Here is a 14100-nt window from a genome sequence, read left to right as displayed (position 1 = left end):
TCAGACCAAAAATAGAATATGCTTCAACCATCTGGAATACCCATCGACTGTACCTCATCAATACGCTGTAGAGGCAGTTCAGAACAGAGCTGCTCGCTTCATTTCATCCACTTATGACTTTTCTTTCAGTGTCTCGGCGCTAAAAACTGAACTAACCATGTCCTCTTCGCAGCTTCGCAGGAAAGTCTCTCAGCTGTGCCTTATTAACAAAATCTACTACCACACTCCCGACCTCAAAACCACTTTGTTATTACCCCTCGACCGAACATCTCGCCTCAACAACGTCTGCACCATCAAACACACTTCTGGCTCTATGAACGCTTTCAATTGGTCATTCCTTTCTCAAGCCATCAGCCACTGGAACAGTCCCCCATCCTCCATTGTCACCATCTTGGACCCTGCTGATTTCTCCTCGGCAGTAAAACTACACCTTTCTTGGCCCATGTGATGGTGTGCGGGGCTAGGCAGATCAGTGAAAACACTTACGCAGAGCGCTTGCCAGGCCAGACTTGTACGTAGTTCAACTACTTTACTCAAGTTACTGTAGTTTAACTACTTTTCTGGGTAGTTTAGTAACTTTTAATTACATTTCTATTCTAGTAATCAGTAGTTTACTTTAACTACTTTTCCGAGTGACTTCCACTCAAATTACAAATTACTTTCTAATTTTAGTGGTTGTTTTGCCTATCAACAGAGAACAGAGGTCGGAAGGTCAGCTGATATTTGCAGAGGGGGAAGCATGCGGAATAGAAAAGGGGGGGATGGGAAGGAAGAAAGTGATTTAGATAGTCCAAAAAACCCCAAAATTTTAACGAGCCCCCCCACTGCAACAACACTGCTACGAGGCGCGGGGAGCGAACAGACACGACGCAAGAGAGGTCGAGTAACTGTGGGATTAGCTCCGAATAGTGGCGTTTCTTTGTATTCCGAAGCTCAAGGAGACTTGACGCATTTGACGAAAGGGCTTGTCCCCGCTTCTCTCCAATGTAGGAATTCTTGCCCACTACAGGAGGTGCACACACTGCTCCTTTTACGGTGCAGGCGATAGAACCCCTAACAACGACGCTCACGCCGGATGGGCTGCTCGTGTATCACTCGAAGCGCGTTAACCCACCCCCGCGCCTGCGTTCACGCCGCTTCGCGGTGACAGTGTGCGGCTGCTAATTACAAATCTATTAACCCACCTAGCCCCCCCACCCCCCGTACACGCCGCTTTGCGGCGTCCGGTCGGCAACCCAAGCCCCGCTGCCCCCCATGCACTTCCGTAAATAGAGTCGATACGATTTAGTTTAGCGATGTTTCGTCAACAACATTCGTTTTTTTAGTGTTAATGGTAAAAAAGAAATGTAAATATCGCCAAATGCCTCGACAAAACAAAATGTTCGAGAAAAAAATAAAAAGAAGTAAGCCGGCCCACACCATAAATAGAACCCGGGTCTGACACGTATGAGGCAGACATCTCACCACTAAGTTACGCTACCTCTTCGGAAACTCGCATTGCATCCGCTGCCTATGTTGACGGCGGCAGCGCCTATCTCCAAGCAAGCAAGCAAAACTTTATTTTGTGTAAGGGCCTACGTCCTGGTCTGGACGGCCCGTCGGGCCCATGTCTCGCGGATGGATTCCGTAAGGTTACCGTGTAGCCTTGTTCGTGGAGCAAGGCTTTACGAACCAGCCAATCCGGCGTGCGTGAGCACCGTTGCTAGGGTTTGTATCGCCTGCGCGTTAAAAATATGCCCGCGCGGGTCGGGGGGCAGTGCCCTTGGTATTCCTTGGGCGCCGCAGGCCTGTGTCTGCTCTGCCCAGTGGCGGCCGTTTCAGGGGGGGGCAAAACGCATGCCTTGCCCCCCCACTCTGAGAACCGGGGGGGCAAGTGCCCCCCTTGCCCCCCCGGTTGGTACGCCCATGAAACCAGCACAGAGCACAGCGCTCCTCGGTCGTGCAGCGCGATGTCGGTGCAACATCGAGGACAAACTGCGCCGCGCCGGTGCACCGCGGCGAGCTCCACCTTGCATCACTTCACGTTTTGTTCGTTTTTTCTTGCGCAGTTCAGCGCACGGTGCCCGTCTGCTGTCAATTTCTTCTATTCTTTTACTCGCGGATTTGACGGTCCCACAGAAATAAACATCGTGGACGTGATTGTCGATGGGGTCACGAAGCGGGTGACAATTCCACATGTATATGTTGGCCATCATTATTGGTTCAAAAAAACGAAACACCAGATAATAGCCGTACCTCGCTGTCATCGAAACGCCTCGCGCCGCTTACCACGAAGTTCGTGCTTTCCGGGCGCTCCTTGCCACCGCAGCAATCGCCAGTAATCACAGCGATTGGGAGAGGCTTGTCGTCTCGCCGTCAGAAGACCCGAGGAAATCATCTAGTGCAGCTGCGAGGCGTGTTCGTTTTTGCAAGATCGCCATCTCGGTATTCTGCGCGTCTGCTACTCCCGCCATCTTCTCGATTCCCGCTCCTGGCCGCAATGCCTGATGGGACTGCCCCCCGGCGCACCGCCGATTTTCTTGGTGCGCGTTGGGGCAACGAAAAGCCGCACCGGGAGGGTGCGCTTCGTTGATCGAGGATGTCTGGTGCGCACCGGTGCAATTGATCGAAGATGAAGGGGTGCACCTCAGTGCCCCGGTGCGCACCGGTGTGGATGATCGAGGATGCTATACACGTTTGCAAGTCCGGTCTCAGAGCGCCGCCATCTTCCTCAGTGGGGTGCGCTCTCGGGAGAGGCCAAAATCCGATTACGACTAGGGGTGTCGCGAACCGGCCGCGGTTCGAGTTCGACCAGGTTCGACTTTTTCGAACTTTTAGTGGAAAGTTCGTCGAACCTTGTATTAAGGTTCGACTCGTGTGCGTATGCGCGACAGGCTGGCCAGTTGGCTTCGGATTGGATTGTAATGGCTAAGAGATGAGTTAAGTGCAGCGCTGATCGGCTATTTCAGTCAATACAGTACTAAAATTTAAGTTATTAACTTCTTCAGTGAATAGAATTAGTTTCTTTTAATTGCAGTTGTTCACACAATAAAATAACCTTTTGCATAAAAAAAGAAATTCTCCAAACCTAGACATGCTTGTATCAAGGTCTGGCCACACTGTCCACAAAGTCGAACCGGTCGAAACTGGTGAAAAGTTCGAAGGTTCGTCGAACCGGTTCGACCCAGTCGAACCCCGAAAGTTCGACCAAAAAATCTGGTTCGACAAAAGTTCGCGACACCCCTAATTACGACGCCTTAGCAAGGCTTCGTAATCGGATTATGACTGGTCCAAGCGCACCCCAGACAGGCAAGATGGCAGCTCCCTGAAGCCGGACTTGCAAACGTGTATAACTTTCAAAGCAGCGAATGTCCGTGACAATTTTTTTTCGTTGGTCACCTCGCACGTAGATAGGCAAAACCAATGCATGTTGGAGAATTTGTCTGCTAGCGGAGACTCCGAGCTCGCCAGGGGCGCTGCAATCACTTTTCGCCCGTTTTCTGCGGGAGTTGTTAAAGTGCCTCAGTGATTTTATTTTATTTCAATAAAAAGTACCAGAGGCCATAGCCAGAGGCAGAGCGCCCGCCACCCTGTTCTAAAATAAAGGGCCGCCAGGAGGACACCAGTCGGATCGCACGGTTGCGGTAGGAATTAGTGGCGCCCTATCCGCCCTATCTTCCAGACCGGAGCCAACGGATGCCAGCCAGAGGAGTCGTGGCTTCAAAATGTTGGAGAACTTGAGGGACAAGTTACACAGCGTACAGCAAGACTTGAGCTTGAGGTGAGTACGCCTTTTTTCTCCGGCATTGCATGCAACCGTTGCGGGCAGCGCATTCATTCGCTTCACGGCATTTCACGTTCGGTGGAACTTGTGAATTGCAGTCTGAGAAATCTGACGCTCGGCGATCTCCCCAAGTAAGTATTTTGCTCGGCGTCGAGCGAACACTGCCGCGTGCGGTAACTGCTGTGGACCCGCAGATCCGGGCCGGGCTGCGAGAGGAAGCTGGTCAACGCCGGAGCAGAACTCCTGCATCAGTAAGCGCTTCTGGAGGGCTGTGGCGAGCTTTGCAATGTCGCTCGCCCCGCAGCTACCAATCCCGCTGGGAGGAGCTGCACGGGTACAACGAGGCAAATGCCCGGCAGGCCGAAGTGAGTGTCCCTCGAGGCGCAGTGGGAGCCATGGCGGTGATCGCCTTGTCTCGCAGGCGGTGGACGCGCTGACAGCTGGCCTGCACCGACACTGCCAGCAGCAGCTGGCCGGCATCCAGCAACTCTGCCTGCAGGTCGCCCAGTTGCCCAAGCTTCAGCAGGGGGTCCAGGAACTCATGAAGACCATAGGTAGCCTCTTCCAACCCCCCACAGCTTTTTGGTCCCTTTACATTGTCTTACCGAATCACATTGAATCATCTGTGCTTTACATTAAGCTTGGCAAACACTCGAAGGGGTAACCTTAATAAGAAGTCCCATTCAATACGGAAACGGGGGGAAAAAGCTGTTCAACAGCTTGACGGAGCCCCCTGCTTTACAGTTCCATATTAAAGTACAAAGCAAAAATAACATTGTGTACAAAAAAAATAGATTACAACCTATTGTACAAAACCAATATATTCAATTCGAATAAGAAAATAAGTCTTGCATTGTGACAGACATTTTAGCTAGGGTTCAGAGTTTTCGGTTTAAACCGATAAAAGTACGCCGAATCCATTTTCGGGAATTCGGTTTTAACCGAAAAAGGTCAGTTCGTAGGTTTGGTGTTTTCGGTTTAAACCGATAAAAATCGACTAAAATATGTCTAATTCGTTTTTTTAAATTCGGTATTAGCCGAAAAAGGTCCGTTTTTTTAGAGCCGCGTCAAAGTGGGGGGGGGGGAGGGGGGGAAGGGAAGGGAGGGAGGGGAGTGGAGGGAGAGAGAGACAGGGCATTGCAAGGTTTGACACCGTGTGACGTTTTCGTGATTGCCCTCTTCCAAGGTTTAACATGCAGCAAAAGAGGACTTGGATTGGCCTTTGTGGGATCTGTGTCCTTTGTGTGATCGGACTTAGTGTGTCAAATTCCCGGTCATAAAAAAAAAAGTTTGGGTGTGGGCTAGTGTAAGGTTTCCTTATACGGATGTGGGCTAGTATAGACCATTCCATTTAGCGCTCTCTGGGCGGCACCATTTTGTTCGACAGCAGCGCCCTCTCCATACATCCGGGAAATTCAGCGGGTTCGGCAAGGTAAAACGAGAGAGAGGGCATACGCCGGACTCCGCTAGCAGACGACAAAACGGGAGGTAGCCATTCTCCATCTTTGGGCTGTATCGGCGGGCTGTACGGAACATCAAACTCTCGCTCGTGGCTGCCGTTGTGAAATGGTTCGCGTTCTTAGAATAGTTATGGCTACTCCAAAATCAGCCTAGAGCTCTCTGTTCTACTTCGGTAAATGATCAATTGAAACATCTTTTTCCCCTTACTTAAATAGCAGTTGAGTCAACCGGCAGTGCTTCCCTTAACTACTGCGTGTATTGCGGCAGGAGGGCACGTTTTTATTTAATATTTCAGACATCCACTCATGGTTGCTAAAGGCCTACTCCAGTACGAACTTCGTATAGTAAAAGAGGGTACAGCCATCGGATTCACTTTTCGCTGGAGAGACCGCCAGTCTGACACAGTTTTCCCTATTTTCTTTTTTATTTGCACGCAGATAACAGCGCAATTGGACTCTGTTAGTCTTTTTTATCTAGCACAGTAATACACGACAACTGGCATACGAAAATCTGCACATCTGCGCTTGAAATTCCCAAAATGACGCGATTTGAAACAGAGTTTGTACGCCAGCCGGATGCTAGGTACTGCCCACTCGACGGAGCAGACGACATGCGGGCGAGAGGGGGAGGGCATTTTTTTCTCTTTTTACCCTCTCTGCTATGACCCTAATGGAATGGTCTATATGTTCCCTGGGGTTGGAAACAAACACAATGGATATTTTTTTTTTTTTGCCATTCCGCTGGTTTCTGCACAGTCATCTCCTCAGATGGTCTCGTTGTCAGAAAGGGAAAGAAAAAACAAGCGCGCTGAAGGTTATGCTTGCGAATTCCTCGATTTTGAGGGGTGTCCTGACGGAAGTTGTAGCAAAGACCGTATCTGTGCCGTTATTCTTTGACTGATCGCAAATATCGCAGCTACAAGGAACATCTGATCCGATGGTGCTTCTTTCTTATTCGCCGAAAAAACTGGTAAACCTTTTGGGGAATAGATAGACCTTTTTCTTAAGGGCACCGCCATCTTGAAATATCGTCACTTCTAGTATGGGTGAGAGCATTGTTTTGCCACGCTTATAGAATGCATCTAGGAGATGAGCGTCACCCATCCTCGTTTTGTCTCCCCTCTATTTTTTTACTATTCGCAGGTTGAAACGTTTTCATATTTTTTCGTCACCCATACCGGATATGCCTACTTGGCAGCGGGGGCGAGAGTAGGCGGAAAAGGTCTATACACCAAAGAAAACAAAAAATTTAATTTTAAAATAAACACCGAAAAAAGTAGGTCAAATTTTGAAAAAAAAAGAAAAACCAAAAACGTGGAACCCTAATTATAGCAAAGTTTTTGTTCAAGAGGAAATTCAGCAAAGCAGATAGCATATACTTTAGAGCCTGCATGGAATATTTGTTATGCCAAAGAAGCACAGCCCAACTTGAACACGTTCCCTTAGTTTAGAAAGTTTGGCCTGAATAATTTTTTTTTTTTTTTTTCTACCATAAAGCGGACCATAAGTTTATACCGATACATATAGAAAACACGCAATGAATTGCGTGTTTTCGACACGCGACACTCGAGGTATGGATTCTTCACCGACCTGTAATGTTAGCAAACATTTTTTTTGTGAATGGGCCTTAAAGGGCAACTTCGGTTGAAAATGAAACTAAAATGAATTACTGGGATTGCTTTAGTAACAGGAAATGTGATGAGAACCAAAATCTTAGGTCCAAGTTGAGCAGCGTACTCCACGAAAACCAACGAGGTTGAGGGCCTTAGAGCGATACGCCCACAGCTCAAAGTGACCCCCGATGTACCGCTGCCATGTTGCACCGTTTTGGACCTCTAGACGCGTGACCTTGGAGTTTTACGTCTAGATTTCAACCAAGTACCGTGCACGAATAATTGCTTATTGATCTTTAACAAGAGTACCGACGAGATAAGTTTCGTTTGTTTGAACTCCAAAATGTGCTTTTACGACTCTGGCAGCTTCACACCGACTCCTCTAGATGCCGTCAGCCGCGCTGCTGTAGTTACTGGGTTTTTATGGGACAGCTAGACACTGATCTCTGGGGCTAACAGTATGGAAAAAATAGTTCATTGTGTTTTTTTACAGCAATTCGAATGCGAACCTCGGCTCAGTTTTGCGTAAAAGCCTCGGAATTTGGTACGGTCACGTGCCTTGTGGTCAAAATTGTACAACATGGCGGCAGCCAAGTGGGGGTCACTTTTGCCTGGTGAGTAGGAGACCAGTGTATTGCTCTAAGCCCCTGTATACCTTGTTCACTAAAACCCTTTTTAGAGATGCGACCAGCTTGTGACACCCTTGTGACATCGCGTCGCGGCAGAGCTCCGGTCGATTGGTCGTGTTGCATATTGCAGCACTCTTATGACTTCACATCGTTTGCGTTGACTGAAACCCATTTTGGAGTCAAGGAACATTGGCACAACAACCTTGTGATGTCGCATTGCGGTGGAACTGCGGTCGATTGGCTGTGTCGCGCACTGCAGTGCTCTTGAGACGTCACATCATGCACTCTTGTGACTTCACATTGTCCACTCTTGTGACATCACGTCGTTTGGCGTTACAGCTGATAATCAGCGTTGCCATCCCTCTAGCAGTTAGTCTTGGTGTCGCCGGAGACGCTCCAAATCAAACTTTGATCCGCGATATTTATGAAACTACACGCAGTATTAAAAAAAAATTATATGTTCTAATGCAGGGACACTGTCTAGCAGAAAACAGTCATTATCTTAAATTCAAGAGTATTGACCGTTTTTCTTAAAAGAGACACTGACGGGGTATTTATGCTCGCCAAGGTTTTTATGGGTACATTACATATGAGAGCCCAACTACCCAGAACACGATTTGCGGCTCTTTCCACCCGTAAACCGCCGATCGTGAACTGGCCGGTTTGAGTTGCGCCTACTCTCTTCTGCATAGTCACGAGCCGTTTTCTGTGGTTTAGTCGCAACCGCCAAAGGCAATCAAAGTTGTGGGTCATCAAAGGCACACACTCAAAACTAAAGATGGACGGAAAATATCATACCGATTTTTTTTTTTTTGCTTCTAAAAAACTGGAAATGGGTTAATTTAAAAAAGAAAAAAATGTTGCACAGTGAGGTGATTTTTAGTAACATTCTCCTTCTCTGTATTTCTTCTTCTTCTGTTCGGTCTAGAGCAGTTGCGTCTTTGTACTTTATTACAAAATGTATGTAATGCCGTAGCAAAATATTGATTGGGTAGTCTTTTAAAAACCATAACAGAACTCCTAACGAAAAAAACAAAAAAACAAATGGGGGGTGTTTCAGTGTTTTTTTAAAGCAAACTAAGGTAAGAACTATGGGCCAGGAGAAGGGCAATTTGTCTCTTTTTTCTTCCAAGTTAAATTGTTAAATTCTATATTAGAAAAAAAAAATATATGAAAGCGAAAAGGCAAATTCGAGTGTTTTTACGTAACGTGTTTCGGGCCTCCAGCATGCATCTTTTCGACGCCTGCTCTGGCTGCACATTCACGCTGTTTTTTCCAAAAGACGAAGCCCCGGGAGGCTTCCGCTAACGACACCGTCCAAATTGCGTCGACAAAGTCTAGAGATTCGTTTTGGCAATGGTTCAGCCTTTGCGAGATTAAAAAGCGGCAGTCGACAATACTAGTCAAAGAAAGAATAAAATCACTTCGGGACAAGGACAGACAGCACAGGTCTTTCAGCTAGCAACACACATTTAACTAAAGAGGAAGATACAAAAAAATTGGCACGTAAAGGACGCTCAAAACACGCTCGTGATCGATGCTTTCCTAAAGGGCTTTAGATGTCAGAATAATTGCTAAAATACTTGTATCGAGTAGGCGTGGGCGAATATTCGGTTATTACGAATAGCCAATCGAATTCTGTTCTATTCGGCATTCGCTTCGAATCAAATTTAAGTATTCGACAATATGGAAATATTCAACAATATCGAAATATTCGACAATACAGAATTATTCCACCTTTCCAAATACAGTCAAACCCGACTATATCGAACCCGTTTGCATCCAATCATTTCTTATATCGAACAATTTTTGTGCACAGTAATGTTACAGGGATAATATATAGCAAAAACTACGGTTACATCGAACAAAGAGCAGCCGCTACCGATATATCAAACTGCCAAGAGCCCCGTTTTGCTCTGCAGGCTGGCTTTCCCCCAACGCGAGCGGCCACATTGGGGGAAAGCCAGCTTGCAGAGCACGCTGCCCCTTTTTTTTTTTTCCGGGCGGTGCGTCGATTGTTTGGAAGAAAAGAAAAAATCTCTTTTGCGGAGGGAGCGAAGAGAGGGCGCTCCGTGCTCCCTCTCCCCGCTTCGTTCGCAAAAGAGAATATTATTTTTTCTTCCAAGCGGTTAACGCGGCCGCCCCCCAAAAAAAGCCAGCTTGCTTTGCTAGCTGGCTTCCCGCAACGCAGCCACCACCCGTCTTAGGCGAAAGCCAACTTGCAGAGCAAAACGGGGCTCTGGAGGAGAAGGTGCTCCTGCTCGGACGTGCTCAGTGCTCTCGGCATAGTTTGGCGCTAATGCGCGAATATAGAAGGCTGCGGCCTCCGCATTTTTGGAGTCCGTCGATAGCGTAGGAAAATATTGTTATCGCGGATGCAATGAAGAAAAAGCAGCAGAAGATGCGAGACTACTTCATTGTGTAATATTTCAGCAGAAAGTGGATTTTGGATAGTCTAATTCGTTAAAACTCTTATATCGAATTATCCGCCATATTGAACTGGTAGACGGGGGATCGGTGGCCGAGTGGGCTGAAGCCCACACCCAGCTCGACGCGCGTGGAGTGAAAGCTCGCGCTGCACAACCCAGGATACTGGGTTTGAGCCCCACCCCTGCCCGTTTCCATCTGGATGAGCATCGTACCGGCGTGCGGTCGTGTATCACTACTGCGTGAGCACGTTAAAGACCCCAGGTTAGCAGTCGTACTGCACTGGCTAAATTGCTCATCTACAGTGTAAACCAGTGTCGCCCCCACTGGCAGACCAACCTTACACTGTATAAATCACTAAAACGTCCAATTTGACTTTTGAACTGGTAGACGTTTTCTTGCGAGTTCGATATAAACGGGTTTGACTTACTCTGGCTTGGATTTCTGGCCAGGTGGCACAAGCTTCCGACCATTTCGTGCTCCCGAACTCAATACACTTGAAATTAACAATTACAGTACTTCTATACCAAATAAGGGCAAATATAAATCTATAGTTTAAACATATCTTGTGGTATTTGTCGCTTATACTTAGGGTGTGTATTTTCCGGTTTTAACCGAAAAACACCGATAAACATCCGTGGGTGACAAAAATATAAAATCGGTTAAAACCGAAAAACACCGGTGGTTGGATATTTTCGCCCTGGTTAAAACCAAAAAAGCACCGGTTGTTGCATGTTTCCGACCTAGCAAAACCCTTTCCCCGTAGAGGTTCGTCAAACGTGTTATCTCGTGGATCCTGCATTCTTCCAGTGTTTATACATGCCTTGCACGTGGCGTCAGTCCGCCCTCCTTTCTGGCGGTCAAAAGCGTCTAGTGAACGCATTGGAAGCTAAGCTCTCACACGCCTTTCCCCCATTGTGTATACCATGGCCCCCTTTTGTGGAAAAGTTAACGCAGTGGAGGGCAGGCTTTCACGTGCCCTTTCCCCATTGTGTCTGGTCAAGTGATGTCGGTGCAAGCCATGCATTCAGAGGCTGCCGTGGTTCCTGGAAGACACTGCCAACGTCCGTGTCGTACAAAAGCGCGCGTTTTCATAATCGCGGGTTCTGAAGCGCAAGGAACGTGCTGCCATGAGGGATGCAAGCCTCTCGAAGTATGCTTGCATCTACTATAATAACCAAGTGTGAAAATAGATTCTTCCTAGAGAAGAAGTGTATGAAATATGTGAATAAAATTGGAACTCTCTGTCTGTGATCCATCGCAATTTTTCCACCGATAATCACCGATTTTTAGCCTAGTCGTGAGACGTTCCACCGAAATACACCGGTGTTTTGAGAATAAATAAACACCGAAAAACATCCGCCGATTTTTCTCACAAATAAACACCGGAAAGTACACACCCTACTTATACTATTCGACGTATTCGATTCGAAATTATTCGGCCAAAATCACTATTCGCTTCGAATTCAATTCGGACCCAAAATCCTCTATTTGCCCATGCCTAGTATCGAGAGTTTGGCGTGCAGTGCCCAGACTGAATTGCGGCAATATGTCGATCTTAGATTATTTTCCTTCACAAAGGAGTCCTTGGTCTCCCCTTTACCCGAGGAAAGGTTAAGGCGGCTTCCCCAAACGATGCCTTTCCTCGACCGAGGCCATTTCCTTTGCTTACATACCTTTACCATTTCATTATCATTTCATTACCATTTCATTACCATTTCCTTACATGAGGTAAGGATATCCCGGGCTCCAAAGAAAGTGTCCATAACTGTCGTCCCGTATCGCCGACGAGCGTAGCTCGTAAGATTTTAGAACGTATTCTTGTAATATCACGAACCACTTGCGCGGAAAGAATTTGTTATTTTTAAACCAGCGCGGTTTCCGACACACGCTGTCGCGCGAAACGCAGCTACAGTCAAAGCTTGTTACAGCAAAGCTGGTTACGACGGACGTTTGGATGTAACGTGTCAAGTTCGGTTGGTTTTCCTCTACGTACCATTGACTCAACTTCATACCTGCATACAACATGCTCTTTTTACGACAGGCCGAAATCTCGGTCGAAATCAAGGTCACAATCAAGGTCTGTTATAATGAGCGTTGAGCGTATTTGAGTTTGTTGCGGACGTTCGCGAAAATCTATGCGCACTCTTCGAAACGAGCCGCGCGACTTTCGTCGACTCTTTGAAGGCGTTCGACAAGGTCCCGCGCAAACGTCTTCTTCTCAAATTACGGTTGGTAAGAGTCGAACCGGGTGCTTTTTTGTTGAATAAAGGCACTCCTAACCAACCGAATCCAGTACCTCACGAGTAACGCCAGTTCTTGCGTTTCTGTCAAAGTTACATCCTGTGTGCCCCAGGGGAGAACTGCGTTGTGTCGAGTTATGGTCGGCGGGAGTTGAACCGGGTGCTCACATCGGATAGAAGCGTTTCTAAGCAACTGAACTCAGTACCTCACGAGGAACGCCAGTTCTTGCGTTTCTGTCAAAGTTACATCCTGTGTGCCCCAGGGGAGAACTGCGTTGAGTCGAGTTATGGTCGGCGGGAGTTGTACCGGGTGCTCACTTCGGATAGAAGCGTTTCTAAGCAACTGAACTCAGTACCTCATGAGGAACGCCAGTTCTTGCGTTTCTGTCAAAGTTTCATCCGGTGTGCCCCCGGGGAGAACTGCGTTGGGTCGAATTAGGGTCGGCGGGAGTTGAACCGGGTGTTTGACATCACATAGAACCGTACCTAACCAACTGAACTCAGTACCTCAAGAGGAACGCCAGTTCTTGCGTTTCTGTCAAAGTTACATCCTGTGTGCCCCCGGGGAGAACTGCGTTGGGTCGAATTACGGTCGGTGGGAGTCGAACCGGGTGTTTGACATCGGATAGAAGCGTACCTAACCAACCAAACCCAGCACCTCATGACGAACACTAGTTCTTGCGTTTCTGTGACCGTTAAATCCTGTGTGTCCCGGGGAGAACTGTGTTGCAACCCCGGTCGTTCCCCGGTGGGAGTCGGACCCAGTGTTTCACGTCGGATACAAGCATTCCTAAGCAACCAAATCCAGTACGTCACGAGCAACGCCAGTTCTCGAGTTTGTGTCAAAGTTACATCCTGTTTACACAAACGAGCTTATGCATTGTATCAAATCCAATGTATGCCGACCATTGCACGCTTTACTGAAAAATCGCTGACACATCAAAGAGTGCCCTCTTGCGACGAGACCTGGACAGCTTTGTGTTACGGTGCGAGGAGCAGCAGATGGAAGTCAACGTAACGAAGGCAAAGTGTACGTCGCTTACAACGAAACGCAAGACTACGTTCTAGTTGCGTGCTCCGCAACAGCGTATAATAGAGAAAGTCAATAGTTATAAATACCTTGGCATGTTGTTATTAATATTTTGCGACCTCTTAGGTAAAGCCCAGGAATGGGCAATGAAAGGAAAGGCACATTCTTGAATTGGGGGTTATATCTCCTACGGATAAAATTTGCATTGTTTCGTCTGGTTTTCACTAAAGCAGCACCGGTCGACACAAGAAACATGCACATTTTGAAGAATCAGTAACAGAGAACACGACAGCTAATAGTCATTAGTTTCGAATACCTTTGGCTTATTTCTGAAAAAAGCTTGTTTCAATTAATTACTATGTTTGCCTTCTTTTCCTTCCTTTTCTTCTTCCTTTTCCTCCTTTCTTGGGGGTTAATATCCTTCCTTTATTTTTCTTCTTTCTTTTCCCCCTCTTTTGGGGGTAATTTCCGCAATTTTTTTGCTACCATTTTGTAGTGATCTGTGATAAGTGATTTTGCCACCAGATGGCGCAACGTGTGTTCTGTTTAGTATGCTTTGATGGTGAGTTTATCGGGTTGTCTTATCTTGTTGTTATGTGTGTTTATGCATCTATGATGTCACGTGACATATGTTAAAAAAAGAGCCGCCGTCCGTCAGCGACGTCAGAGAACTACGGGACACCCAGCAGGCAACATGTCTTTGTCTCATTCTTCGTAAGCCCCGAATGCGCGGGGCCGCGGCTTCCTGCCCGGCCACATCATGTGAGTGCTGTTAGCGTCCTCTCCTTTCGTACCGCTGTGTAGAGGAGATTACTACACATTTTAATTTGGTATTCTTTAAAACTTGAGAGTAATTAGGCTTTATTTTTGAATTCTTAGTATTTCCTTGTTTTTTCTTCTTCAATTCTTTGGAGTTCAAGGTCGTAGTGTCATGG

The 14100-nt window shown here is 47.2% G+C and overlaps 1 protein-coding gene across 1 annotated transcript in view; it reads left to right on the top strand.

Moving 5' to 3' along the window:
* Nucleotides 1-3558: 3558 nt before the first annotated feature.
* The window catches only part of LOC115319997 (dysbindin), a 77845-nt gene continuing 67303 nt past the window's right edge, over nt 3559-14100 (top strand). Inside the window, exons 1-5 of the mRNA XM_040219651.3 lie at nt 3559-3760; nt 3862-3894; nt 3958-4014; nt 4068-4128; nt 4185-4317. Of these exons, the coding sequence (XP_040075585.1) occupies nt 3705-3760; nt 3862-3894; nt 3958-4014; nt 4068-4128; nt 4185-4317 (340 nt within the window). The 5' untranslated portion in view covers nt 3559-3704. The remainder of the gene's footprint in view (nt 3761-3861; nt 3895-3957; nt 4015-4067; nt 4129-4184; nt 4318-14100) is intronic.

This window comes from Ixodes scapularis, unplaced genomic scaffold, assembly GCF_016920785.2.
Source record: "Ixodes scapularis isolate PalLabHiFi unplaced genomic scaffold, ASM1692078v2 PGA_scaffold10__122_contigs__length_95168666, whole genome shotgun sequence".
NCBI classification, from domain to species: domain Eukaryota; kingdom Metazoa; phylum Arthropoda; class Arachnida; order Ixodida; family Ixodidae; genus Ixodes; species Ixodes scapularis.
This window is presented reverse-complemented; position numbering and strand designations above follow the sequence as displayed.